The sequence below is a fragment of the Varanus komodoensis genome, unplaced genomic scaffold (genome assembly GCF_004798865.1).
Source record: "Varanus komodoensis strain SLA01 unplaced genomic scaffold, ASM479886v1 scaffold27, whole genome shotgun sequence".
In the NCBI taxonomy this organism is placed as follows: Eukaryota; Metazoa; Chordata; class Lepidosauria; order Squamata; family Varanidae; genus Varanus; species Varanus komodoensis.
The window spans coordinates 13,318,883-13,345,792 of record NW_025335701.1 but is presented as its reverse complement, the minus strand read 5'-3'; the positions used below and the strand labels follow the sequence as shown (position 1 = coordinate 13,345,792).

At 39.7% G+C, this 26,910-nt stretch overlaps 1 protein-coding gene across 6 annotated transcripts in view; it reads right to left on the bottom strand.

Moving 5' to 3' along the window:
• The window catches only part of BICD1 (BICD cargo adaptor 1), a 121,963-nt gene that overhangs the window by 17,248 nt on the left and 77,805 nt on the right, over positions 1-26,910 (bottom strand). For 3 of the 6 annotated variants that reach the window (XM_044434295.1, XM_044434294.1, XM_044434296.1), the window contains 4 exons: positions 25,255-25,725; positions 21,637-22,728; positions 16,883-17,034; positions 12,294-12,663 (listed from right to left, as the gene is read on the bottom strand). In XM_044434295.1, coding sequence (XP_044290230.1) covers positions 12,294-12,663; positions 16,883-17,034; positions 21,637-22,728; positions 25,255-25,725 — 2,085 coding nt within the window. Of the gene's footprint in view, positions 1-576; positions 586-10,924; positions 11,116-12,293; positions 12,664-16,882; positions 17,035-21,636; positions 22,729-25,254; positions 25,726-26,910 lie in introns of those variants that run through there. The other 3 variants (XM_044434297.1, XM_044434298.1, XM_044434299.1) reach the window with 2 other exon arrangements.

Genomic DNA, 26,910 nt, shown 5'->3' with positions numbered 1-26,910 from the left:
AGGCAGTGAGAAGGTGGACCCCAAAAGGGAGGGTCCACTGAGGATGTCTTGCCCAAGCCACTCAAAAACCTGGAGCCAGCACAAGATGAGATGGGATGATACCTGAGAAGCGTCAGGCCCCAAGGATCAAGCCACTTTTGGCGTATTAAAATATGCAGCAGAAAACAGAGCTTAGTTACTTTTTTCACTTGGTAATTCCTGCTTTCAGAAATGTAAACTATTTTAAAATCTATGCATTAAAATGATGGGTGTTTCTGGTTGGCCAGCATGAAATAGCCACAGATAATTTCTAGCCTTTCATTTATTAGCCAGAACCCAAAAGGACTTGACTATGTCTGGAAGGACTTATACGGTTGGGTTTTTTTTTTCTTTTTCTGTAAACTGCATGCCATGTCACAAAATATTATGAATAGGTTTCCTGAGTCTGAGTAGCAATTTGGTTTTCTTACAACAGATAAGGACACCACCCAGTAATGAGCAGGAAGAGAAACTAAGGAAGATGCTTGACCAAGCCTAACATATTTAATAAAGTGAAGTCATTGTACCTCCTGAAACAGTCTGATAAAGATGACAAACTTTTTTTTGCTCCAAGGTATCAGCACATATATAATGCATTTCTCTATACTTTAGATATTTTTCTCAGTTTATATATCATTATAAGTAAACTGGTCTCAGTGATAAACACAGGTACTTGAAAATGTCCAGTGGATTTAAATATAGCTCACTTCTACTTTAAGTAACTTGGAACCATCAATGCAAGGCTAAACACATTTATTTGCTTGAGAGAAACCACTGAATTCCAAATAAATGTGATAAGAATTGGCATGTATATTGATAGGCTCTGAATAAGTTAGGGAATCTCAGGCTGAATAAGTTAGGGAAATGACAGGACTTCAGATATAGTCTTGCCATGATTACCCTGACATTCCCTGGATCTCCTGGATCCCTGGAATGCCACCATCAGAATACTGGTGCCAATGTAGCTTTCTGCAAGAGAGCAAGAAGACTTCTGTGGTGGCTTAGACATCATCTACTGGCAGCAGTGGTGCAGCTAGGGATAGACCCTGGGGCTAAAGTTCAGGGCCATGTGGTCCAGCTGGCCCACAAACTTTCCACCCAGAGTGGCAGGTGATGAGAATATCAAGGTGGCACACAAACGCTCTGGAATCATTATGATGACAGAAAGCATGGCTAAATGTGAAATGAGTTAAACATTTTGAAAGAAGTGCTGTAAACCTTCTTAATATTGACAGCTATAATACTTGAAACTAATGTAGCTATTGGAAGTACTTGAAACTGATGTAGCTATTGGAAGGTAGCCATTTGTCTCCCTTCAAACATGACTGGAGCTGTATGGGACTTGCTTCCCTGCTGCAGGGTGTCCTCTTTGACAGAGGAGAGTCCTCTATTTGAAGAGGTGTCAGAGGATGCCTTCTATTTTGAAGGTGTCATCTAATTAAAGGAATGTCCAGTCCACGTTTAGTAAAACGATTAAAAATAACCATCAGGAAGAAAAGCTGGGCCTTGAAATTGTCCATGAACAGCACCTAGACAATAGATTGAGCAAGGCACAGTTTTCTATTTCTATTTATTTCTCAATAGGTCATTATACATCTAATAAGAATATGCACATTTTATATACTTTGGTGAACTCTTTTGTCCTCTCTTTAGTGATACATGCCCTCTTTTTTGGTGATTCACAAGTATCCATTTTTTTTGTCAGCCCTGTTAAAAGAATCACTCCTGAACATTCTAATATATAAGGAATACAGAAGCAGTGGTAAATTGCGGAATGGCGGCTGTGGGGTTCAGCAATGCTGACTGGGTGCTTCACAACTAAACTAAAGTGAACCACAAGGAAGGCATTCCAATGGTGTCCCCACCCACCTTAAGGCCATTTATCTCCAGAGTCTAAAATTACCTGGCTTTGCCAAGGACTGGCAGAACTTTCTTCTCCCTGACAGCACTTGCCCCAGTTCCTGAGTCCCTCGGCTGGCTTGCAGCTGAGGTCAGGACCTTGCCTTACTTGCAAAGCAATTTCATTTGGAACCCTTTTCAAGTTATTGTTATTTGAAATTAAGGAACACTAACTTTTCACCTTATTTCCAAATGCTGCCTTTAGATTGTTTGCTGGCAACCTGCCCACACAATAGTTACTCGTAAATCAGTCCCATGTAAAGCGTATTAAGTATTGTTTAAGTACAAAATAATATGTTAGTGTACTAGAAAAAGGAATGCCTACTTTATGTACTTGTCTTTCCATCACCTTTTCAAATTATAATTATGTTTCGAATGTCCATGGGAAAAAAGCTAAGATTTTATCATGTAAGCCTTTACATCTAAAGTGAGTTTCACTAAATATTTTATTTCATAATTTTATTTTCATAATTTTAAAAGCGTTATGAAAAAGCCTGCAGTCCATGGAATTAAACAGTTTAGATTGCAATAGATGGCGGATCAGGCAAGTCTTCCTCATTTAGTAGACCTTATTCATGTTGCCCAGTTAGGAAATCCAATAATTATCTGGGAGAAATGTGGATTAAGATCCCAATAGCTAATAGACTGCAACTTGGCCTCTCTGAAAGAAAGCAGTTAAATTCATTTTGACTTCTTTGACTTCCCAGACAAGAGACACAAGGGTCACGCTATCGGTCACTGAGAAATGAGTCAGTGTTGTTTTTCTGATAAAAGAAGTTTCCAAAACAATCAAGGCCAGGTTTTGCACCTAGGGCACCAGGAGGTCAACATGCTCATGTTAGATTTATAGTACCATCTTGCTCTCAGCATCATAAAACACACATTAAAAACCATTAGGGTAACTACAAACAGTTAACTTGATAAGAAGACCTGCTACGCCATTATTCAAAATAATAGGAGGAAGCTTTCCAGATTGTAAATACAAGAGATGTGTTTCCAGAAGATGTAGTCACAAGATGGAAGGAGTCAGAAAAACAATTCTTGTGTCACAAACATGCCTGTATCAGGGGTTTCTGAAATGTTTTTATATATGTGTTGTTATAATTTATCTTGATAAAAGTTCACAATTCAACACTGTTATCTAGACAGAAGTTGATTTAAAATAAAAAGTATTCTTAGGATTGTAGTTTAATGGAACATAAATTAATATAGTAAAAGTAATCTAAGCATGTTTAATTGGCTCTACAAGAGTATATAAATTGTAAATATATGGCAATAGAGCTTGCTTAAGGAGAGCTTACTCTTTTCATTGACTGTAGAACAAGCTTCATATTTTTATTCATTGACTCTGATTTTGGTTTTGTTCTGCTTAGAAGTCTGACTTAAAATGATGTCAAAAGCTCATGTTTTTATAGTAAAGAAATGAAAGATAGGACTTGGCTGAAAAAATGATTTCTGGAAACAGAAAACTCTGTATGCTCTATATATAGAGTGAAGAATTTATTTTACTCTATTTATGTTATGGCATCCGGTTTGGGGAGAAATTTACTGAAGTGTTGTAAAACAGACAACTGAGGATTGACTACATGCAGATAACATATTTCAAGAGAATCTCTGGACCAAGGCATAGATCACAAAGCATATAAACTAGGGTCGGGCAACCATTTTCTGTCAAGGGTCACTGCTAGCAAAAAAGCAAAACTCATGAAGAATATACTTGGTGCTACCAAAGCTAGCTGGGTCTCAGAGAACAGTGAGCATAGCTGTTCTTCTAGGGAGGCAGCAACTCTGTCAAGAACAGGATGAATACCAGAGCCATCTATCCACACCTCGTTCATCTAGTGAAGATTCAGTTTACTCATCTAAATTCAGCACCTGCACTTGACTCAAATCCCAAACAGAGTTAGAACTGGATGACATGATCATACTGATGACACTTCCCTTCAGGCCTTCAGAAACTTACTCACTGGCTCCATACAGATGTTGACACACATGGAACACTGTGGAAACACACTCTGCAAATGCCAGTAGGTCAAGCAGAAATCCTCCAATTTGTCCAGGATGTGCGCAATTTAAATCATGTCTCCCTTGGACTATCCTTGCTAGCCTCTGCTTCTCTGGGGATGCCTTGAGCACATTCCTAGCACGTCCAAGGCTTAAGCGGCCAGCATCTCTGGGCTACTCCTCTCAGTACAGCAAGCCCTCCTTTGTCATGGGCTTACCCAGTGAGTCCATCTCTTGGTTGGCCTGTGTTCCTAATGACACTGCCATGCCTGGTGCCAGCATGCCAGGACCCCACATAAGCCTGGTCTGTCCAGCTCGTTTCCTAACCTCCAGCTTCCTTGATCCAGTACTATGCTAGAGCTGTAAAATTGCTGGGAATTTTGAATTCTGGGAAATAAAACTTTTTTGGGGGTTGGGAATGGAAATTTTTGGAAAACTTAAAATGCAGTGTTAGCTTCCTTTACAGACTGAAAGTCATGCTGTTATTTAGAAACAGATAGTGTCTTATGTATACTACGTTTGGTATATTAAAAGTACAGTTTATTCAGGCAATAATTACAAACTGAATTTACTTTCTATATTTTTGTTTCAGGAATATAAACTGTACTGTAAGGAATATCTGAATGGTAAAGAAGCACTTTGGTTTTGCCAGTATGAGGAGCAAGCCAAAACAAAAACATAAAGCAAAACAGAGGAAAACATCAATATTAATAAAACAAAGAAAATTGTGTCTAGCCCTCTCCTTCACAGTGTCAAGCACAGAGAGAACTCAGGAAAAAAGGGATGAGGTTGAACCAAGATACAATTATTATACATTACATTTAATCAGTCCTCTTTTCAGAACTATTGCTATCAGTCCCAGTGTCTACTTTTTCTTTTTCTGCTTTGCTTTTATCATGGCTGTCCTGGGCTTCTGAAAACAGAAAGTTTGCCCAGATTGAAACAAGCTTCCCTCAAGCATAGTTCCTTGATTTGGAACTTTCTTGATTTGGATTTGAATATTTCCAAACATGGACTAGTTTCTTCCACATGCTGGGAAGCTGTAAGAATCTGGAGTAGGTGGGAAGCGAGAGGAGTCAGCAACTGGGTTGTGCAAAGGCCTGTCGCCATGTTGCAGGAGGCCAGTGTTTGGCAGAATCCCAGACTGCATTGCTAGACCAAATCCTTGAAGATGCTCTGTAGTTTGCGCAATTGACCAACCCGTCAATAGATGATGAGTAGCATGAAAGGCGCCAGGAGATTCAAAGCAGTAACTCTGGAATCACGTTCCGGTCTGCTTCGCAGAATGCCTTGCAGAATGCCTTTGCTGGTTGCCACTGCCTGGCTGTACATCTTCCTTCTTTTGGGAGATGAAAGGTGGAGAGGCTCTGGCATATTTGGAGATCAGAAATAGCAAGCCCTGAAGCATATTTGTGGCAGGTTACCAGATAGCACCAATGAGTTCCATTGGCTGTCCCTGTGGCTGCTGCCTAGTTCCATTTGTGTGTTGTGTGTGTGTGTGTGTGTGTTAGAAACAGTTTTCTAACTGTTGAGAATGTGATAATGTGTCAGAAATGCCCCTGACTTGACATGCACAGGTTGCTTCCCTACTTGTAGAGATAATATGCAGGCAGTGGTACAGTCCTCTTACTGGAGGGCACTGCTGAAGTTTCCAGGGATCCTGGGAGCCTATGTGTCAGTTTCATGCTGCTTTTCCCTCTGTTGTGTGTTTTCTTCTCCTGAACTTAGCATGATAGCATAAAGCAGTTATTTTACTGATGCAGTGGGAGCATTTTCCCTTCCCTGCATAATGAGTGCAGAGGATTGCTCACTCAATCGCTTTAATATGTTGCTGGGCTTACAGCTTATGAAACAAGAATCTATATTTACTGCAGTACCACAACATTTTAAATGTTCTCTTAAAGATGTTAATTTGCATTTTGAAATGTAGCTCTAGCAATTTAGCACCTGCTACACTACAACTTGTTATAAATGAGGAATGACACCAGGTATGGTTTCTCTTGCAATATCTGATATACTAGAACTGAAAAGGTCCAACATTTTAAATTAAGAAACTACAAGTAAAAGTTTTAGCAAAAAATCTTATGAGGGGAAGAGGATAGTACCAGAACAATTACTCTTTTTAATTGAGGAATTCTAGGTCAATTTTCAGACTTAAAACATAGCATTCTGATAGCAAGTGGAATAGCATTCTGATCTTGGTTTGGAAATCTGCACGTGAACATTTAGCACAAGTACATTAAAACTGAACAATGTTGGTATAATTTAGTGCTACAGTTTTGCAATGTGTGAATGGTCATATTTGGTTGTAATTCATAGCCATTACACATTGGTAAGATACTTACTGGCTGCTGCAGATCACTCCTTGTTACTGCCAATATCTGGAAATACATTTTTTCACTAAGTATGTCTGCAGTGCTAAGCACCATTACAGGAAAGCAAGCACTCTGGAACATAGTGGAATTTAGTTGTTGGGAAAAGAAGGGATGAAAAAGCCTTTTATTCTTTTTTGTTCTGAATCAGATCCACAAGTTCAAAAGTCTCCAGGTAGCTGTTGTAGCTACTGGCTCTACCAACTGCCACAGGCACCAGTGACTGGAGAGACCCCATCCTACCCTCTCCTTGCTCTACGTTCCAGACAAGGAGCTGCTGCTTGCTCATCTACACACTGGCAGCACCTTGATTTTTCTGGCAGGGAAGGATAAAGGTGACTTCTAGCTGCTTTCATTTGCTTCTCCACCTAATCTTAGTTGTTCTTATCTGCAGCTGAGAAAAGTAAGAGGGGGAAGATCAGCCAGTATAACAAATTACCTTTGTACATCAGATTATACTGGAGGCATACAAGTAGCTATACTCAGTGGAAACTCAGAGGATCTCCCTGGAAGACTGTCAGAACCTGAGCTTCACTATATTTCAAAAGCAATGCAAAACTTAATTTTTGTTTAGGTATCTTTTTGCAGGCAATGATAATGGGAAAAAAAGGAATTTGGTGTCTTTATTTTTAGTTCACTGTATATTGCTTTATTGGAATATGTTACTGTTCCATTTTCATTGCTTTTAGACATTAAAGTGCCACTTGAAAGTCCATTAAAGCAAACAATTGTAATGGATCAGAATGAAGCAACTAAGTTGAAAGGCAGAGTAAAAGTTTGTATGTGGGAGGCAGGGGGAGTTTCAAAAGGAAATTCTCTTCTCATTTAGAAAAACTAGCAATACATCAGATCAATTCCACCAAAGTTTTAGATTAACTTTAGCTCACTTCAACCATGTAATTTTCAGTGGTGGTGGAATTACATATACAACCAAAATTTCCCGCACCTTGTATTTGGTAACATGTACTGGGCCTAGATGCAAAATCCATGAAAATTCCTCTCAAGTGCTCGTCATGGTGGATGTTCTGCCTTTGGCAACGGTCCACTGGTGCCATAACTTTTGAGAGGTAGAAGAGAGGGGATAATAAACAATGAGCAGAATACAAAGGACACATTTTTCTCAAGGCAACATTGGAAATGACTTTATGTTGCATATTCTTCAGATTAGATGTGAAAATCGTATTGTGAGTGCATTCCCACATACCACTAATCTAATATTTGTTTTAACCATGAATTGCTTAACAACCTAGAGTCGACTTAACTAAGAAATCATGGCTTGTTGGACAATTCCTGCCCTGTTTTCCTTCCATCTCTTCTGTCACATGGTATTGCAAATGCCTTAGCAGCAGCAAAAGTGTTTCTAGGTTGGTGTTTTTTTTTCCTGTGCATATATATTTTCCCTGTGTATTATTGGCCTGTAGTTTGTCTGTTGTTGTCTGTTGGTTTTATAGAGGCAAATATGTGGTTTGGCATTTGTAGGGCAGATCTCACTTCTCCCTTGGGCTCAGGGTTCCTGGGCAACTAAACTGTCTTTTGGTCTCAACAATTTGCTGATCTGTAAAGCGGATGTTCTATTGGAGCAGAAAACCATAATGTCATGTTTTGCCTTTCTGTGAAACAGTGTTTTTATTTCAAAGTAGTAAATTCTCTGTTCAGCCATACTGCCAACACAGTATTGTGTGATTTGCAACACAAAGTACCAATCCCCAACAGCCATTTTGTGATGGAAACTACGTCACTTTTTAAAAATAATGAATTTGTCTGCAAACTCAAAAAGGTGGGCAGCTCCTGATCTGCCCGATATTCATTATTCACTTATAGACTTAACAAGCAACACAGAACCAGTGAAAAAAGTCAGTAACTGGATTAGAATTTTGTGCAAGAGTCAGTGTATCCTGCTTAGACTGACACTGTGCTTTTAATATGCAATCCCTGATGAATATTACAAATGCTCATAGAAGGCTATGAAAATAGAAACAAACAAAATGTAAGTGCTTTGGTATAGGCAGAGCTTTAGCAGAGGACCTGGTATGGAAGACAATGAGGAGGAATAAAGAATTTGAGGAGAAAACAACTCCTTACCTTGAAGCTCTGCAGAATACAGAGAGGCTTGGAGAGGACACATTAAAAAAGCAGGAATAGTCCAAGATTCTGGGTTCTGACTTAGCAACAAACCATAGTTATAGGAAGCCAAGATTTGTAAGCCAATTTAAAATTATAGCTTCTAATTGGAGTTTGTTGCCAAAGGTTTAACCATAGTTTGTTGTGTGGCTGGCATGAGTCAGACATTCAAAAAAACTACAATCACATTAAACAAATCCTGGCTTAGTGTTATCTGTGAACCAGGATTATATTCTGGTCTACCTTTTTTGTGACATCCCTAAAACCAATTTTATAGCTGAACTTATCTAGTAGGCATTAATTGCTATAAACAAGACAGACCTAGTCTTGTCCTGATTCAACCACTGCTTTTCCAGAAGTAAGTTTAGGGTAACCTAGCAGGAAATACCTTCTGAATCTAATGTCTGTTAATTAAAGTTTCCTTATATTGGTTATTCCAGTTTCCTTCTAAGCCTTCATCTAGTTAATTTTCTCTGTAAATTTAACTCTTCCAAGATTATAGCATATTACTTCATACATCACAAGCACTGAGTCATAGAGATGACCTCTCTTTCAAGGAAGAAGATTTTGTATAAATACTTTTGATTCAGTAATTTTGTTACAGTCAAAAATCTCTTGAGCTCCTTTTAAAATAATACTTTTGCTTCTCTGGTTTTTTCTCTTCTGCTTGGAGTCATTGTACATTTCCATACCTCTGATCTTAGAACTGAATTTGCACAAACAGGCATGGATGACCATAAGCCATATTTGGAAAAGAATGACAGTTCTAAATGTTTATAAGCAAGGCAAAGACCTTCCCATGACGACTGGGTTCAGATGCTATTTTCTTAACAAAATGGGACATGGAACAATTCTGTGTATGACTCTTTCCTAAATACCAGTATATGTTTATATTATGGTTCTAAACCAGGGGTGAGCAAAATGTGTATTTCCAGATATCTGGGACTTCAACTTACAGAAGTGCCACCAGCATGGCCAATGGGCAGGAACACTGGGATATGAACCTCAAAACATCTGGAGATCTACTTTCTACTTACCCTTGTATTAGCATATTCCTGTTGATACTACGTTAAAACAAGCCCACATGCAATAACTGTACTAGCTAGTGTACAAAGGGAGATTTTAAGTGCCTCTTATCACACACTAACCTGTGGTCTTTACATTTTATTTAATTAATTTCTATATCACCCAATAACTGAAGCTCTCTGGGTGCTGAGCTCTCCATGGTATTTCTCCTTTCATTGACTATTTTAACAATCTCAGTATGCTACACACAGGAACATGAAGGCACACCAGTGCTAAAACCAGGTTGAAATTTCATGTCCTTTTCCTCTGTCCAACCAATCAAACACAGCTAGGCACAATTAAACTCCAAAATTAATGAATTATGCACATTGTGTCAGACAACACCCGGAATGTTTGCTTTTCCTTCTATCTTTTCCTAAGGTTTTCACATTGTTCAAAAACTTAGAAGGTTTTGCATGTTTAATCTCAAAGCTCAAGTCTCACTGCAATTCCCCTTATGTTATCAACTTGGAGGAAAAAAAGTGTAATTTGGACATGGTGAGCATGGACAGCACGTCCACACCTGGAAATATGCATCTGCCTGTTCGAAGATACATCAAAATATATGTTGTACAACCAAGTCATCACAGCCATTTCACATGACTTTTCTTTCATTTCGCCAATTTAATACTTAATCAAATGATTTCAAATGAAGCATTGAACCAAATTTAACCACTGAATCAAACTCAGTGGATAAAACATAGTGTCAGCTCTAGTTAACATGGGCCTATGTTCAGATAATTGCTTGAGTTTCACATACCATATTTTACGAAGCTGTGAAGAAGTGTTGGGACTAAGCATTCTGACCCCAGTTCCTCTTGCTGTGTTCAGAATTCGATGCATAATCTTGCTTTGTATTAAGCTAGAGTTTCTATTATGTGTCAACATGTTCGAAGTGTTGTAAACTACCCAGGGAGCTTTGGCTATTGGGCTTACGCGGGGGGAGGGGAACTATTAAGAAATCAGAAAAATAGACCACAGTTGCAACCTGGCTTAATTTCATGGTTTGTTATCCAACATTAAACCAGAGTTCCTTAGTTCAAGCATAACAGGGAATCTTCAGACCAAGTTCTGTGTACAACACAACACAGGGAGGGCCAAGGCAGGACATGGGCTCTGTCATTTGTTCATAGACTCATAAAAACATGGTTTATGAAACCCTGATCCATCACCCAGATTGAGCCAGGGAGAAATGTGACCCACTGAGTATTTTGTTATTAGAAGGTGGCATAAATAGAGGTGCTTTGGATGAAATCATCCAACCACATACTCCAGAATACCTTCAGAGAATATAGTGGGACTCGTCTGGAGCAGCCTGATAATGCTCATTTATAAAAGACATAAGAATGTGCCCAAATTAAAATTGCATGTGCAATTGCAAGAGGATTACCTCTATACTCAGAAAATAATTTTGCACTACATGCACCCAAGGAAAAAATGTTTACCTGGGATGGCCACGGTTAACCTTTTTTCCTTGCTGAGACGGTGCCCATGGAAGAATTCATTCATGGAGGGGGGGCCCCTCAGAAGAACTGATTCTGTGGATGGGTGATCAGGGGGGGTTCTTAATAAAGGCAGTAGGTAGGTCCCTGAAGTCCTGGGATGGCTCTGATCACAAGGGGAAGGTGAGAATAGTCTTGCAGGAGATCCAAGAAAAAATACATACGGAAACAAAAGAGTTTTTACTTTAATTACCAAGCAATGGCTCCTTGAATGACAATACCATATTAGTTTTTTCCTCTTCCCACCCACAATCCACCCCCAAAAATCCAACATATTGCCACCAACCCTCTGGAGGAAGTATTTTTAATGCAGGAAAGCCTTGTTTGTATATTCTACAAAGAGATGAGACAAGCTGCTGTGTAGGACTAATCAAGCTGAGCACAGATCATCTGCCATATACAGTACCCCACTAGGGCTTTCATAACATTTTTTTTTTTTGTTACCGACTTGGGACTGATATGTTTTTTGCTGCCTGCATGGGACTGGCACAGGTACTGGCAAGACATAATGCATGGCTGTGTGTGGTCACAGACCGAGCAGGTCTAAGATAAGCCCTGTTTCCCCCTTTTCCCTTGACTCCCATCAAGTCTCAGTCTTTTAAAATAATCATTTAGTATTTAGGCTCTGTGCGTATTTTATCACTGGCAGTATTTACATTTCTCATCTATGCTGAAAAGGCAGTACACAGATAGTGAATGTTTGCCCCAAAGTTCTTCAAAAAGGGAAATCTTGTTTAAATATTTATTGGATAGCATTCTCCGAAATGGGACAGGGCATTTGCCCACCTTCTTCTCTCTGGCCTCCATCCTCCTTATTCACAGGGCAGCCACAGAACCATATTAGATGCTGCAAAGGACTAGTATTTTCCTCTGGGTTTTGAATATATATCATTCACTTTTGAACATTTTACTTTGTTTTAACACAGGCATCGAAAAGCACATCAGAGCAAACACATTCCTAGTCACATTTCAATACTGAAAAGAATCGGGTTTATCAGCACCATCACTTATAAGAGAAATCCGTTCCGTTTGGGAGTGGATGTGGTTCTTGGATACAAGCTTCCCCCTCCCCTACTATCCAAACCAGAGGTATAATTTGCTGTATGTAAAACAGATACATTCAAGACATACAAGATATGTTGAAACGCTGACAGTATGACCATACTAAAAGGACAGAAAAATATTACGGGCAGTGGAATCAATAGCCAAGGTTTACATTTTGCAACGCCACTACTTTTATCCTCCCCATCCCCAGCCTCTTATTATTCCCAACCAAATAAATAATAATTTATTTGCAATTCAGTGGATGACCTTAATTCAAGTCAGGCCACTGCACTGTACTATAAAGACGTCTGCATGCATACCTTTTCCTCTGAGTGCCACTGCTGACCAGTGTGTTTGGTTGCTGTGGACCCTGACTATGCAGGAGGAAAGTGTCTATGGTTGGCACGGTGGCTGATGCCTCCTCACTTACTTTAGGGCTGCCGATCTTGCTCTTTCCAAGTTTGCCTTTGCTCCGCCGGGACTGCTCGTGATCAAACTCTAAGTCTTCCAGGCGTTGGGTGAGGGCGAGTTTTTGCTGGATAGCCATCCGCAGCAAAGAATTTAGTGTCTTCTTCTCATCCTCTGCAGCTGCCAATTGCCTCTGCATCTCATCCAACTGTGTGACGTATTCATCACACCTGGGAAAAGGAAAGAGGAACCTGAAGAGGATGCATGTGCGTTTGTAGTCTTCTGGCCAGTAACCTTTTTCCTCTAAACAATCCTGAATGTCCCACATCAGACTGCACTAGCTACAGCTGGAGAAAGTGGCCCTTAGAACAATTAGAAACAATATTAATAGGACAGCAGTTGCTACCAGTGCAGTCTGGATCAATATAACATAGTTCCATGGGAGAGAGAAAAAAAGCAGTCAATTTGCCTGAGTGAATTGACCATGGACATAGCCTGAATTGTTCTCAGAGAAAGGAAAACCAATGGAAACAAAAGCAAGAGGGACTGTTCCTGCCGTTAAGGAAAATGAGGCAGCCACTTTGGCCAGATGGAGGAGGTGGCGGCAGGGTGCTGGAGGAAAAAGCTGTGCACCGTGAGGCTCGTTCTGTGTCTCCCTAAGCTGGGCTGCTGCTTTCGAGTGCAATGGAGGAGACTGTCCCATCCACAGCACTGAAGTAAGATTTCACTGCCACTCCAGCTAGTTTTTATGCATGGAACAGTGGGGGTGCCATCTTATTCTTCATTTCAGGTAGGAAAACACATTGGGCCAGCCCTGGATTTTGGACCACTAACCCACAATGGCTAGCCAACCAGGATATTTCAACTGACTTCCTGGTGCTCTCTCGTCACCAGATGTGACCTGTGGGAAAGAACCCTTGATGAGAACATTCACTAACGGATATTGTTAAGGGAAGTGGCACAATGAAATGAGGACAAGAGACTATGCGTAACTCCATTACTGTTTAAAACTTAAAACACTGATATACTCTCCTGGCTTGAATTAGGGCCAGAGGCCCCTTGGGGGCTTCCTGGTAAACTAAAGATGAACCCTATCTAGATGGATCACAGCTGAACCAAATGGTAACATAGATACGTTTTAGCTGTTTTAAGCATGGAAGTGATCATTAGGGCATGACTGCAAGGAAGAAGACCACTGGTGTATGACCAAGAAAAGAAGAATTAAGGCAGGATGAAAGGAATACAACTAGAGGCCTTTGATGAGAAGGGTGGGAGCCATATTGTTGAAGAAAGTTATAAAAGACCTGAAAATGGTTTGTTCAGGGAATGCAATTTGAGTTTTCCTGAATTACTCTGTGCTCTACTTTGTTCACTGTAAACTTAACTAAAGCTTACCAAAAACCACGTCTCATCTCTAGACTCTTAAGATGGGCTATTGAGTCTGGGGTCCTCAGTGCATGGAAGCAAATTGCGCAACAACCCTTCATCACAGTAGATTTCCAAGTGATATACAAGGCAGATCACTACTGCTTGTTCCTGCTTTTTCATGCAACATGTTTCACTTCCTCAGCTTCCCGTCTCTTGCTTGCATTGAAACTTCGACTTGTGCTGCTACTCCTTCTGATCTGCTTCTAAGCAGCTGACTTGCTTAAAGCAAGCAAGGGCTCGATCCAACATGCTCTTAGGCCACTCTGCTGCACCTTCGTCCCATGCATTTACCCTAGATGGCCATCTAGATTTAGTACCAAGGAGGAAAGGAGGCGGGTGTGGTTGACCTTAGGTCTAAGACTCCTGCTCTCCCTTTCCATCCTCTCTAAGCCCTGTTTGCCTCCTCCGAGAGGCAGCTGTTTCCTCCGGTTGGCTGCAAAAACTATGAGGTGGGGATTCACTCTGCAGAGTCCCAGCTCCATGGCTGCAGGACTGTGCAGCTGGGGCTCTGGAAGAAACCCTCTGCCCCCTCCCTGCAACCACAGCAGGAGGCTATACAGGACTGTGCTCTAAGTTAATGTAATAAAGGACTTAAAAATGGAACTGATCCAATGAAGTTTTAAGTGGAAATCATTTTAAGAGATCTAAAACATTATGTCACTACATTAGTCACTGAGTGGAGGGAAGCATATTTAATTATACTGAAAGCACAGCCTGTTTGCTTACAGGAAGTCTCATTACAGTTAAACCGAGCATTCAGGAAGTCACATTGTTCTGCACTTAAGTGGACTGTGATGCCCTTGCTCATTAGCAGAGCGAACTCTTTTCTTCACAACTGTCTAAATGTGTTAAGATAATTTGCTGAAAATGTCCTCAAATAAACCAGATAGAGATAATAATAAGAACCCAGTCTGTACAAACATATAGAATCATTATGGAAAGCTAATAGCTTTTGGAATATAGTACCCAATGTTATTAATGAAATGTTTCCTCTGCAAATTAATCTAGATGCACTGTTATTTATTTTCCAACTATGTTAAAAGTAATAATTTAAAAGTAAAAAATATCTATACATTAAGTACTCCATGGACTGCATATGCAAATGACTGGATATCACCAATGAAACAGGAAAGAAAAAAATATAACAAAAAATTTGACAAGTTGCTTAATTTCATGAAGTTATCTGACTACCAGAAATCTGGAAATAAAAGCAAGGCAATTTTAGAGGACTGTAGTCCTATGATTGATATACTTAAAATTTTTTCAATCACACCTATCACTTTTCTGCTTTAAAATTCATTTAAAGTATAATTCAAGCGCATCTTTATCTCTGCTTCATAAGCTAGTGTTCTCCTGTTTATGATTACACACTACCTTGCACTGCCAGTTTTTGTTTACTTAATTTCTGTGCCACAATAAAATCATTTTGCACTTTCATTGTCTTGAGTATCTTTTACACATCTATGGAAACAATGCCAATTAAATCCATTACAATACCAGGTTGTAAAACAACACATATGGAAAAGTTAAGCAGGTGTGTATGAATATTTCTGCAAGGACCTGTATAGCTGAATGTTGTATCTTCTCCTTTCCTTAAAAGTAATTAAAACACATTATTAAAAAAAAACAAAACCCGTATGTTGAAAAAAGGAGTTGTGATTGTGACATACCCGGAGCTCCACCCATTAATACTCTGAACCAAATGTAGAGATATTTAATTTGCAGCCCATGAATGGGCACACCTTAATGTAAAAGAAAGCCCCCACCCCCAATCACATGGCCTACACTGCCAAATTTTGGTAGCAAATTTGCCAGTGCACTGTCAGCAGGACAAAATTAGCTGAAGGCTGGGTTTTGGCCCACCATCTTGCTTTAGAAGCATTGGTTCTTCCCATGAAGGGTTTAATACAATCTGTACCATGAAGGGTGTAATACAGAATGTAGACAGGTAGGCAGGCCTGGATTCAGATATTTTTCTTTCCCTATTTAGCCTCTAAATAGGCATGCCAGCCATAAAAGCCACTCTTTAAAGGCCCTGTTTATACCCACAGGTGATGGCAAAGCTGGTGATGACTAAATAACCAGTGGTGTGAGAGAAGGAAAATTACTGTTACTAAGCAGAAGAATGATGGATTGCTAAAGACCAGAGCAAAAGACCCTTATAAGGCCAAAGGCCAGAGTAAGGAGCTGTATAAAGAGATTTGTAAATAGGAAGTAGAAGAAAATAGGCAGGTTTAAATTGGTTGCCGATGTAAACAAATAAAGCTGAGCTAACAGTATATGGTATGGCTGAATTTGAACACAAGGGAAATGGTAGAAGAGTTCTTCTTACATCGACATTCTGAAGAACACAAGAGGGGTGGAGAGCATTGATTAAACCGTTACTTTTGCGGAAGATAGTAGGTAATTGATTGTCTTTTACAGCTGGTCATTCTGTGGAAGGGAGAAGGAGATAATGAGCTTGGAAGAAGGGTTATTCTTCCTATCTCATCCTCCCAGAAGTTTTAGGAGATAAGTGGTCACCAGGCAAGACCATTACAAGGTCAAGACGACCTATTGAACTTATAGTAAGTAGTGTGCATGCTTAATAGGTTTATGAATAATAACTGACACACCTCTCATAGGTAATGGGCTTATAAGTATGAACATGGGATGTATAAGCGGGAGGGGGAACATATCAAGGAGTAGTATGATGTAGGCGGACGGAGAAGATTGTGACCTCTTAGTAACTAAGCCAATGGAAGAAAAGAGGCAGGGTCTGCGAGCCGGGAAAAGGGAATAAAAGGCAATGTCTTCTGTCAAAATGGCACACTAGCCGTGAGGTAGACACCCACTCTTGCAAGAATGTATTGAACTATTACTGCCTGTTACTTTGCCGCTTTGAATGAACAGAGTACATTCTTTGCAAGAAAAAGGCTCCAAGCTTCATTTACAGCATACAGACCCATCTAGCTCCAGACACGTTGGAAGGGGACAGAGTGCTGCCTCCAAACCGTTACAGTGTGGGGCTGTTTTCAGTACCTGGTTGCAAACATGGCTCTCAAGGATGAGAAGGTTGCTGCATCTTCTTTCAAAGCTTTTAACTCATTGCGCAGTTTAGTCATGGTTTCTGTCACCATGGACTTCTCATTCTCATACTTATTCTTCAGATTAGCCAGGGCCACTTCTGCTGTCTGAAACAAAGACACAGGCATTATCTCTCTCTGTGCGTGTATTTGCAAGGACCATGCTACATGTTATTCTGTTTTTATTGTAAGCTGTCCCAAGACTGTAGTAGTTAGATGGTACATAAAAACTTTAAATAAGACAACAATCTACCAAGTTTCACTCAGCAAAAGTAAGATTTTACCCTATGCCATATACTCACACCTTTATAGTGTGTTGCTGGTGCAAGCTTATTTTGTACCTCAAACATTTGAGGGAATAGTTTCTGTGACTAGAGCCAGGTGAAAGTAGTTTGCGAAAGACAAAATTCCCATGCCTATGCATCTTTTATCTCACTGCTGGCTCCAGTCTGCAGGTTTTACTGATTTCTGTAACAATACAAAAGTCTGAAAACCCTTTTATACTTGCAGCAACAGTGAGATGTGTGTAAATGTGACACTCTTTCAAACTCCCTTTAACTCTCTGGAAAAAGAGCTGGAAAAAGAGCTCACTGCCTGCCTTTAGCCTTGCTTCTTTAGAAGAGAAGTTCTAACTTGTTTATATGTTTAAGGGTGGGATTTCGGTTCCACCCCCTCAGAGTATGGAGCATAAAATAAAGATGGCAAAGCAGCTTTTAAACTGAATTCTGGGGGAAAGTTAGGAAGCCATCGACTTTGGGTTACATCATACAGAAGGAATGAAGATGGGAAAATGTCTTACTGCCCAAATGCAGGAGAGAAGACAATAAGCCACAGCATATGGTAAGATAAGATGACCAATCAGGGATGCCCAAGTGCCAAAAAAAGAAGTTGCACACATCTGAAGAGGGACACCGTGTTTAGGTGTTTCTATGTGTACGCCAACACCTCTGAGCCAAAACGGGGGAGCTGGAGTGCCCAATTTTAAAGGAGAAGCCAGTCTCGATGTATACCAGTATCTGAGGCAGTTTGCCTATACACACCAGCCACTAAAGCATTTGGAGAGGAGAGGGGCTGTTTACTCAGATCCTGCTTGGGAGATCCTGTAGCCAGCTGATTTGCCACAGTGTGAATGAAATGCTGGACTACATGGACCATTGGTCTGATTCAGCAAGGCTTAAGAAAAACTTGTTCTTAAGTTTTTAAGTTACTTTTTCCTTTTTAGTTCAATGAGACCAAACTTGTGGTATTTAATTATGTGCATGATATTTGAATATTTCATAATAAAATGCAAAATTGCACACAGGTAAATGGTGATACACTCCCACAAAGTAAATTGCAGAACAAAGAGATATAAAACCACACAATAAAGGCAGTGTTTGAGCTTCTCTGCACATAGAGAGCTCAATGTTTTGGGAGGAGACCAGAAGAGAAACATACCATCAAGTGCCACTGGTTGAACTTTGCAAGAGAGATAAAGGGGCAGGCAGGAATATAATTAAACCAATACAATTCTTGATTATCCCTGTTCCCTCACTCAACTACTATCCGTTCTTCACATCACTTTCCAGTTCTTCATGCATTCGAAAGGGATTAACCTGCTGGTGTTCTATCAGTGTTAGCAAGAAAAACCCTCCCCTCCCTCAGCAATGATCAGAAATACAGAAAAGGTTAACTTATGCTAGCAAGGGACACCCTTCCCTTAACTCTGATCTCCCAACTTAACCCATTCCTGTGTGTTTGTCCGTGTATGTGTGTACTTGTGCATCAGCATGTGTACCACCTGATGCCCTCAGGGCTGATAAGGTTGTGCCCTCTGTTGTAAACAAAGAGTTGACAAGCAAAAATGCCAAGACAGGAAGTTTTAACCATAATGGAAGTGTTATTAAGGCATAAACAACAAGAACAAAATAAGGAGTCATCAAACCAGGCCAATTAGAAATGTGATCAGATGAAAATGAGTAATGCATTCCAGGTGAAGGGACATCTGCTTTCAGAAATACAGAATGTAAATTATATTGAGAAGACTGGTTTGCTTGTCACTTGTACTTGTTATATGTCACAGTACCCAAAATGTTTACTATAGCATGCTTTATGTTGTTATACATCCTGTTTAGCAGTCTTGCTTTTATACAGGTTTGATTTACATAGCGTCTTTTTATACATAAATAACTGGATAGCCCAGAAGGTGCCTAAAAAGTATAAAAAGACAGTCCAGCTGCTACTACTCTTCTTCACTTAAGTTTAGACTGGTGAAATGCCTTTAATATTATTACTTTGCTCTTGATAGTTATTTTGATCTATTCAGGCATCAGTCTTGGATTGTGTTATTCCCTGTCATTTTATTTTTCTCTTTTTACTTATACCAAATAAAGTCAGATTTGGATTCAAAGATTCATACCAATGTCTATTATCTCAGGGTAGGTCTCACATATCCTAATACAACATTTTACTGCAAAGAATTACAGAGTGGTTGATTATCACCTACATAAAGAACATCATACATTTTAGAAAATCCTTGAACAAATACAATTTACCACACATTGCAAAGCTACAAATCTGCTTTATAACCACCTGCTTGTATATCAGCATGAATTCCTGAAGTCAGTACACTCAATCAGTAATATATTCATGAAAGAGTTCTATGCAGATATATAATTTTTAGCAAAGAGAATTAAGCACAAAAATAGAGGAAAAACAATTATTTAATATTTGTTTAATCTAAGAACCACTTGTCTTCATAACATACCAGAAGGAGATCATCCTATTTCTTTTTGCAGTGATGGAGCTTTCATTGGAAGTTCCTCCTGCTGGCCACTAGATGGCATCCATGTGTCCTACATTAGGTGTTAGATTTTACTAACTAATCAATAGCACATGGCCCAAACCCTGTAAGTTTTCCCACTGAATCACAGAACTATAAATCTGGATGCAACCTCCAGTAATCTTCATTATGGTTAATTCATATATCTTTTCAGTGTTGCTTGTTTAAACACTCAACCCTCATTTTCCAATTGGAAATCAATATACAGTTCTGGCCCTGATGGAAAAAAATCTACTATGCTAACTAGTCCATGTTCTAAAATAAGAATATAATGTCCAAGAAATAGGTGTCACTGTACTGCAAAATATCTGCAAACCTATTAACCTCAGGACTTCTACAATTAAGAACATTCAAGTATGAGCAGGCTCATAAGCCATATAAATATTGAAACAGTCTTAGTATAAGAGTAATGCATATCTGATCCAAGCCGAATGGAAAAGTCATCACATACCACAAAATGTTTGTGTTAATGCATCCTAGCTCTGGAACTAAAAGAAAATGTAAAAAACATTAGAAGTGCTACTGCAGCAAAAGAATTAAAGGGGAAATAAGTCAAATCCATTCTAGTCTTGATCAAATTTTGACTGTGAACACATGACTTTGTTTTCCATAGTTTCTTCCAAAATTTAGGATAATCACTCTGAAGTTTATACAGTTCCTTGAAGTTACTGACTGCTGGACATAAAGGGTGAGTTCACAGAACATGACAAGGGTTGTGGGGGGTTACCATTGTTGGTCTGCTGTCTTATCTGAAACTCATTGTGGTATTTGTGTGGTACATTTGGTTTTTAGAAAGCATGAACAGAAACATCCATCCTTTCTATGATTTGTTGGTACCATGACTGCCTGCTGTGATATTCAAACTCAGAAAACACAACTCATTGTGGTACTCAGACAAGAACCAGAGAGCTGCTGGGCAAGAGTGGCCCATTACCACTCTTCCCAAGGAGCTAGTTAGAGATCACCTCTGAAAGCTGCTCTTTTGTGCAGCTGCCAGAGGTATCCCCACTCTGCCTTTCTCCTGCCCTAAATATCTCTGGAGCAGATGTGATGGTGCCTGACCAGCTGCCTCATTTTCTTGGCTGTGCTTCAAGGTATGAACTGCTTGTGCAACACAGACTGCTTGACGGCGGTGGCAAGTTCATGATCACGGCCATCAAAGAGAGGAACCTCATTCTTCCCCATGGTGACTTTTGGGGCACTGAAGGAGAAAGCTGGAAGAAGGAGAGCTGCCACCATTGCATGTCATAACATAGGAGTCCAGCCTATGAGTCTGCTCACACATCACATCCCAATATAAATCCTGCCATAGGCTAATACACCCTCACATGCTTTGCTCCTCTCCCTTGCCTCTTTTTCTGATCAAACCACAGTTGTTATTTTAAGTTCTTCTTCTTAAGTTCTTTAAGTGCCTCTCTCATAGAACCCTAAGTAATCAACCTTGTTGTTTGGTCATCAGGAAAATTTTATATTCTTCATTATTGCACAGAATCCCCACATTCGTTCTAGAGTAACATCAAAATGTAAAGCAGTGCAGCAAACTGATTCTTGACTGGAGCAGGCTCATTCAATCATTTCTTTCAAAATGAATTTTGGTACAACATAGCTAATTATTATGTCTAACATCATCATCATCATCATCATCAACATTTCATTTCTATACCACCAAATAGCTGAAGCCCTCTGGGAAATTTATAAAAGTACATAAAAATAATACGATAAATATGTGAGGGGGTAAAGGAAAAAGAATTCTCACATTTTATGGGAAATATACAAAAGGTTAATATATTAATAGGTTAATTTATCTAAAGTAACCAATTCCTTTAAAATTGTCTACCAAAACATATACATTCCCAATTCGATTGCACTGGAAGTTAATGGCAAGTTACCTGTTTGTTAGCTTTCAGCACTGCTCGGAGGGTTGCTATCTGCTCTCGTTTTGTACTCAGCAGGGACTTCAGTTTCAGTATTTCTTCCATTAAGGCCTCCTTATCCTTATCGAGCATGGGTACTAGTTCGCGGGCTGCTGCACGCTGCCGGGACAGCTGCAGTGACCGATCCACAGCCTTCTGCAAGTGCTTGATTTGGTCCCGTATTATGGCATTCAGGTTGTAAATATTCATTGGCTCTTTGCGAATGTCACTGGTGTCAGAAACTGGGGAAGAAGGAGGAGCTGTGATGACGGGAGAAATGGTGGGTGTCTTTGTTGGACTTTGCTCCTTGTGGACTTCTGTGCTCTCTTTCGAAATCTGTTCAGTTGGTGTCCTGGCTTCCATTGGAGATGCCATTCCTCTCCTGGTCACCCGTGGAGACAGAAGCCCTCTTGGATCGTCAGGTCCCTTTAGGCTCCCACTTCTAGTAACTCTACTTTGCCTGTAATAATCTAGCATAACCCTGTTAGGAGTTTCATTGTTACACAGACACACATGGTGATAGAGCTGAGCAAGCTCCTCACTGAAAGTCACTAGCTCATCCTGCGCTGTGTTGAGAGTATTGTGGTTCTCATTTGCAACACTTGTAATTCTTTGCAACTCCTTTTCCATCTGCACCATTTTTTCATGGCTTTCCTTAGTCGACTTTTCCAGGTTTGTCACCTGTTCATCATATATCTGAATCCTGCTTTCATACTTTGCCTTTTCTTCCGTGTAGTTTTCAACATATTTATTGTATTTTTCTTTTAAGGCCTTTATTTCAGCCTTAAGATCAATCACCTCTGTAACAGCTACTTTGTATTTGCACTCTAGAATCTCTAAGCCATTGATGTCCACTTCGTAGTCATGGGTTTCTTCCCCAGAATCTCGGCCTTTCTCAAATTCTACTTCTTTAAGCTCTTTGTTGCTTTGCAGACCCCTCATAGCATTGACATGCTCTGTGAGCCTGTGGACCCGTTCGTGTTGTTCAGTGAGAGCCCCCTTGGTGTGCTCCAGCTGTGTTTGTGATTCCTGAAGATTAGCCAGGAGAATGGCTTTCTCACGCTCTACCTGCAATAATCCAGAAAAAATATATTATTGCCTCAAAAAGGAATCAAGAGTAGAAAAATCTAAGTGCTCAGTACCCATTGGCACCTAACAGAAATCAAGCTTCGCAAGAGGCACCCAACTCAGGAAGGCTGCCTCCTCTAGGCTGCCTCCTAAGAAATCTCATGGTCCCCTAAGAATGCTTATAGTCTCTTGTTTTGAAAAAATCCTGCATTTTATTTATGGTATTTGTGCACCACCCCCAGGCAATTCATAGCAAGAATTTACACTAAAATGCATTTTAAAATCACAACACATGCACACAAGTAAGAACAGTAAAGCATGCTCCAAGTTCACAACTTTAGAACCTGTTCAGAAATCAGAATGAATGAGTTGTTGTAGCACATAAAATATATAATTTCCTTTCCCATCAGAGCCCACCCACACACACACATGCTCCATTACTAAGAACACAGTGATTTTGTTACCAACATTGCCAACAACTTGTTCCCCAAATCTAGAATACTTTAGCTAACAGGTGCATATCATTCTGAATATTTTAGACATATTTTTAATTAATGACTTAAAATCCATTAGCCTAGTATTATAAAATTAAAATATGCACACACACAAATCAGCAACAGCAAGTCTAAACAGTGCATCTTGTTTGATCAAAGTGAATTAATGTGCTTAGTGACTGCAGTTATCATTTCAAAACCCAAGACATACAAAGGATTTATGGGGATGTTCGGCAGAGATATAATTAGAGGTCGGTTTTGGGCAGTAATCTTTTCTGGACTGTTCTAAATTTGCATTACTGTTGCTATGCTTGAACTACACAGAGATCTTGTTTTGACAAATCATCTACTATAAATCAGTTCATTAAGGAAATTAAAGTGAATACATTTTAGGCAAAAATTGAGCAAAGGCAAAGTGTAGGTCAACTCTATGTACATGGGTACATGTAGGTGCAACATCAAACAGAACAGTTTATAATGTCATTACTATGGCAAGGTTGCAAGTGAGCAAAAAGTTGGTTGGAGGGGCAGAAGGGCTAAGGAGGCATTAGGGAATGTGCCTGAGAGTCTGGATGGCTAAAGAAAGAAAGTAGGGAGAGGCAACACATGAGGAAGCAGTGGGTGGTACAGCCACAAAGGTATTATACAAAGGGGACAACCAAGACAAATTAGGAGGTATGACAATGTGGGACAGGAGACAGAGACACAAGGAAGCAAAGATTTGCCAGAAAAGCGCAGAACATAAAATACTGCCTTTTTCTGTGAGTCTGGCACCATGATGGGAAAAAATTTCCCTCTGTGTATTTTTCAGAATAGGAAAGCTCCTCTTAGGTATTGGCCTAGGAGGAGCAGGAAGGTCAGAGAAGCCAGTGAATGCTGCTAATCTATTTTAATTAGCCAACAGCAAGGATGGGAGAAGAGGAAAAGCCAGGGCATGGTCATTTCAGCTCCCCCTGAGAGCAACACATGAGACTTGGAACTGAGCTCGCTGGGTCTTACTACCCATTTACTATGGCCAGGGCAAGGGGAAAAATTAATTCCTTCAGAGCTATACCCACAGATAGGTGGTCTGACAACTTGAGGCCTCTAGAACTATATTACAATATTTTGGGTGCATTTTGCCACTGAGATTAACTCAATATATATAGTTCTACATGGCCATGTAAAGGCAGAAGTAGCTTCTATTCTCTTTCTTTAAAAAAAGCAGATTGTACCAAGATCTAGCAAGAGCTTTGAATACAGCTAAGTGTGTAACATCATCACCCCTTTTTCTTGTACTCCTCACCACCACTGCCTTCTTTTTTTCTTTTTTCTTTTGGTCTCTAATTCCTAGGACAAATGTCCTAGTAAATATATTAAGAGGAAAGGAAATGTTTTAAATAGATGCCAAACATTTTGTGTTTGGATGGATCTACCAGATTAAGGGTTGGGAACTGTGAAATAATTTTTGGGCAGAGAAAATGAATAAAGAAATGTCTTTGTATTACATAACATGATCAAAAAGAAAACTGTTGAATGTAACCTTGATAGGAAATGCTAGGAGCAGGAATTGCTTAAACATCTAGTCAATGAAAATAAGAATGACTGTGGTTCGATCATCATTACATTCACTGCATGAAGTACCATCACCATATATATAGCATGCAGATATGCCTATAACAAAAGCCCAACAGCTGTTTGCATGGGAAACAAATTTGGAGCATTGTAATAACAGAGCAAGAGCAGCTACTACATTTAACATTTTCTTTGCCTTCCATTTGTCTGGCCTAAATAGTTCCTCAAAGACACACCTCCTCCCATCAAATTCCAAACAAGTATTTGTAGGGTACATGTGCATTTGGAACCCCACAGGAAGAAATCCCCTAGGGACCAGGATTTCATGTTAGGAAAGTAGTAGCCATCCCCTTCCCCATCGCCACTATTTCTCCATCCAAATTTCTCTTCTGAAATTGCTTTTCCTAAAGAACTGCTTTTGTTACATACATGTATTAGATAATAAAGTTCCTTTTTAATGTACAAAGGCAAATCTTACCTGCATCAGTTGCTGCTTCAGTTTTTGCATTTCTGAGATGTTGAGCTCACTGAAGAGATCAGAGACTGGATTTAAAGAATCACCTTTCCTAACCGTGGGAGTCCGAAAGTCACCATTCATTTTCATGTGAGGTCCATGAATGTGTCCATTCATTTTTTCATCATTATTAGGTTCATTCCCATCTTCACCAAACTTTAATCCATCTACTGAGATATTAATATGGTTATTATACATACTATCATTTAGATTGATATATTGGGCAAGTTCCTTCCTCAGGCAGTTCTTTTGCTCCCTCTCATTTTTTAATGTCTCCAAGGCTTCCTCTAGCTGATGTTCAGCAATCTCCTTTAACCGGATGGCATCTTCTAGTTGGCTATTAAGCAATACAGTTTCTTCCTCAAATCGTTTTATTTCATGCTTCAGACCTTCATATTCAACCTGAATTAGATAAGATAGAGAACATTCATAATACTAAAAATTGGATTATAAACAACCTGCCATTTGCTGCCTCTGTTGAACTAAGTTGTCAAAAAAGGAGAGATTATACATACACACAATCAATGGGCGAGGAAAGGGCCAGATATTACTGATATTACTAAAGCAGCCACTAGAAAGGTGCTTAGAACCAAGATTATTGTGTCATTGTTTTAGTCTGACTTCCCTAAAAGGTTTATGCAGTGAAATCTAAATAGGTTTATACCTTTTCCCCACATTCCCTGCAGGTGAAAAAACATTATCAGGAACATTTCATGAAACTCATCTCTCAATAGGAATTCATTGATTTTAAAGTGTGTCATCACATTTGAGAAGGCAGAAAGGAAAATACAAGGGCTCCTGGTGCGTATACGTTCTTTAGTCTAAGACTAAGAGGGTGTAATCCTATGAGTAACACCTACTTCAAACAGAAGCCTTTGAATTCAGAAACTGCCGTGCATTCAATGCCTTGTCAAGCTGCTGCCAACAAAGTTGGAGGAGTGACAACAGTGATTTTGGTCCTCCGTGTTTTACTTTTTCCTCTAGACAGGCCCCTGAGTCAGTCTAGAGAGGGTGCACTAGCACTGATGGAAATGCGGCTGGAAGGGCCATGGCAATCCTTGTGCTCCCTTAACAGACCTCACCAATGCCACTTTTGCCACTTTGGCAAGCAGATGGTACAGTTCTTTCTATGGCAGCTGAGGAATCAGACACCAGATTCCCTTCCTAAGGTCTACAGCCCTGGAGAGGAAAAACCAATGCATTCCATGGTGTCTGGGATGGTTTGACCATGGAATGGCCCTCTTGGAGATATAACCATTTTGTTCTGAAGAGGCAGATAAAACATACATTCATTATACAGACACTCACAGGCAGAAATCCAAATTCAGGAGGTGCTGAGGGAAAAAAGTCTTATAAAAATACACCAGAGCTTTTTAAAAAAATAAAAATAACACTTACTCAAGTAGTTGAGAAGGAAATGATTTAATGAAAATACCCATTAAGGGTCCTTCCAGATAAAACATTTCTTCATACTAATAACCATCAAAAGGCAATGTGCAGCTATTCCATCATTTCCTCTCAGAGAAAAATGAATTTTATATTGAGACAACCAAGGGAGAAGCATTGGGAAAGCACAGAAAGATTAAATGTCCTCATAAAATTCTGAGTTTGAGACAGGCA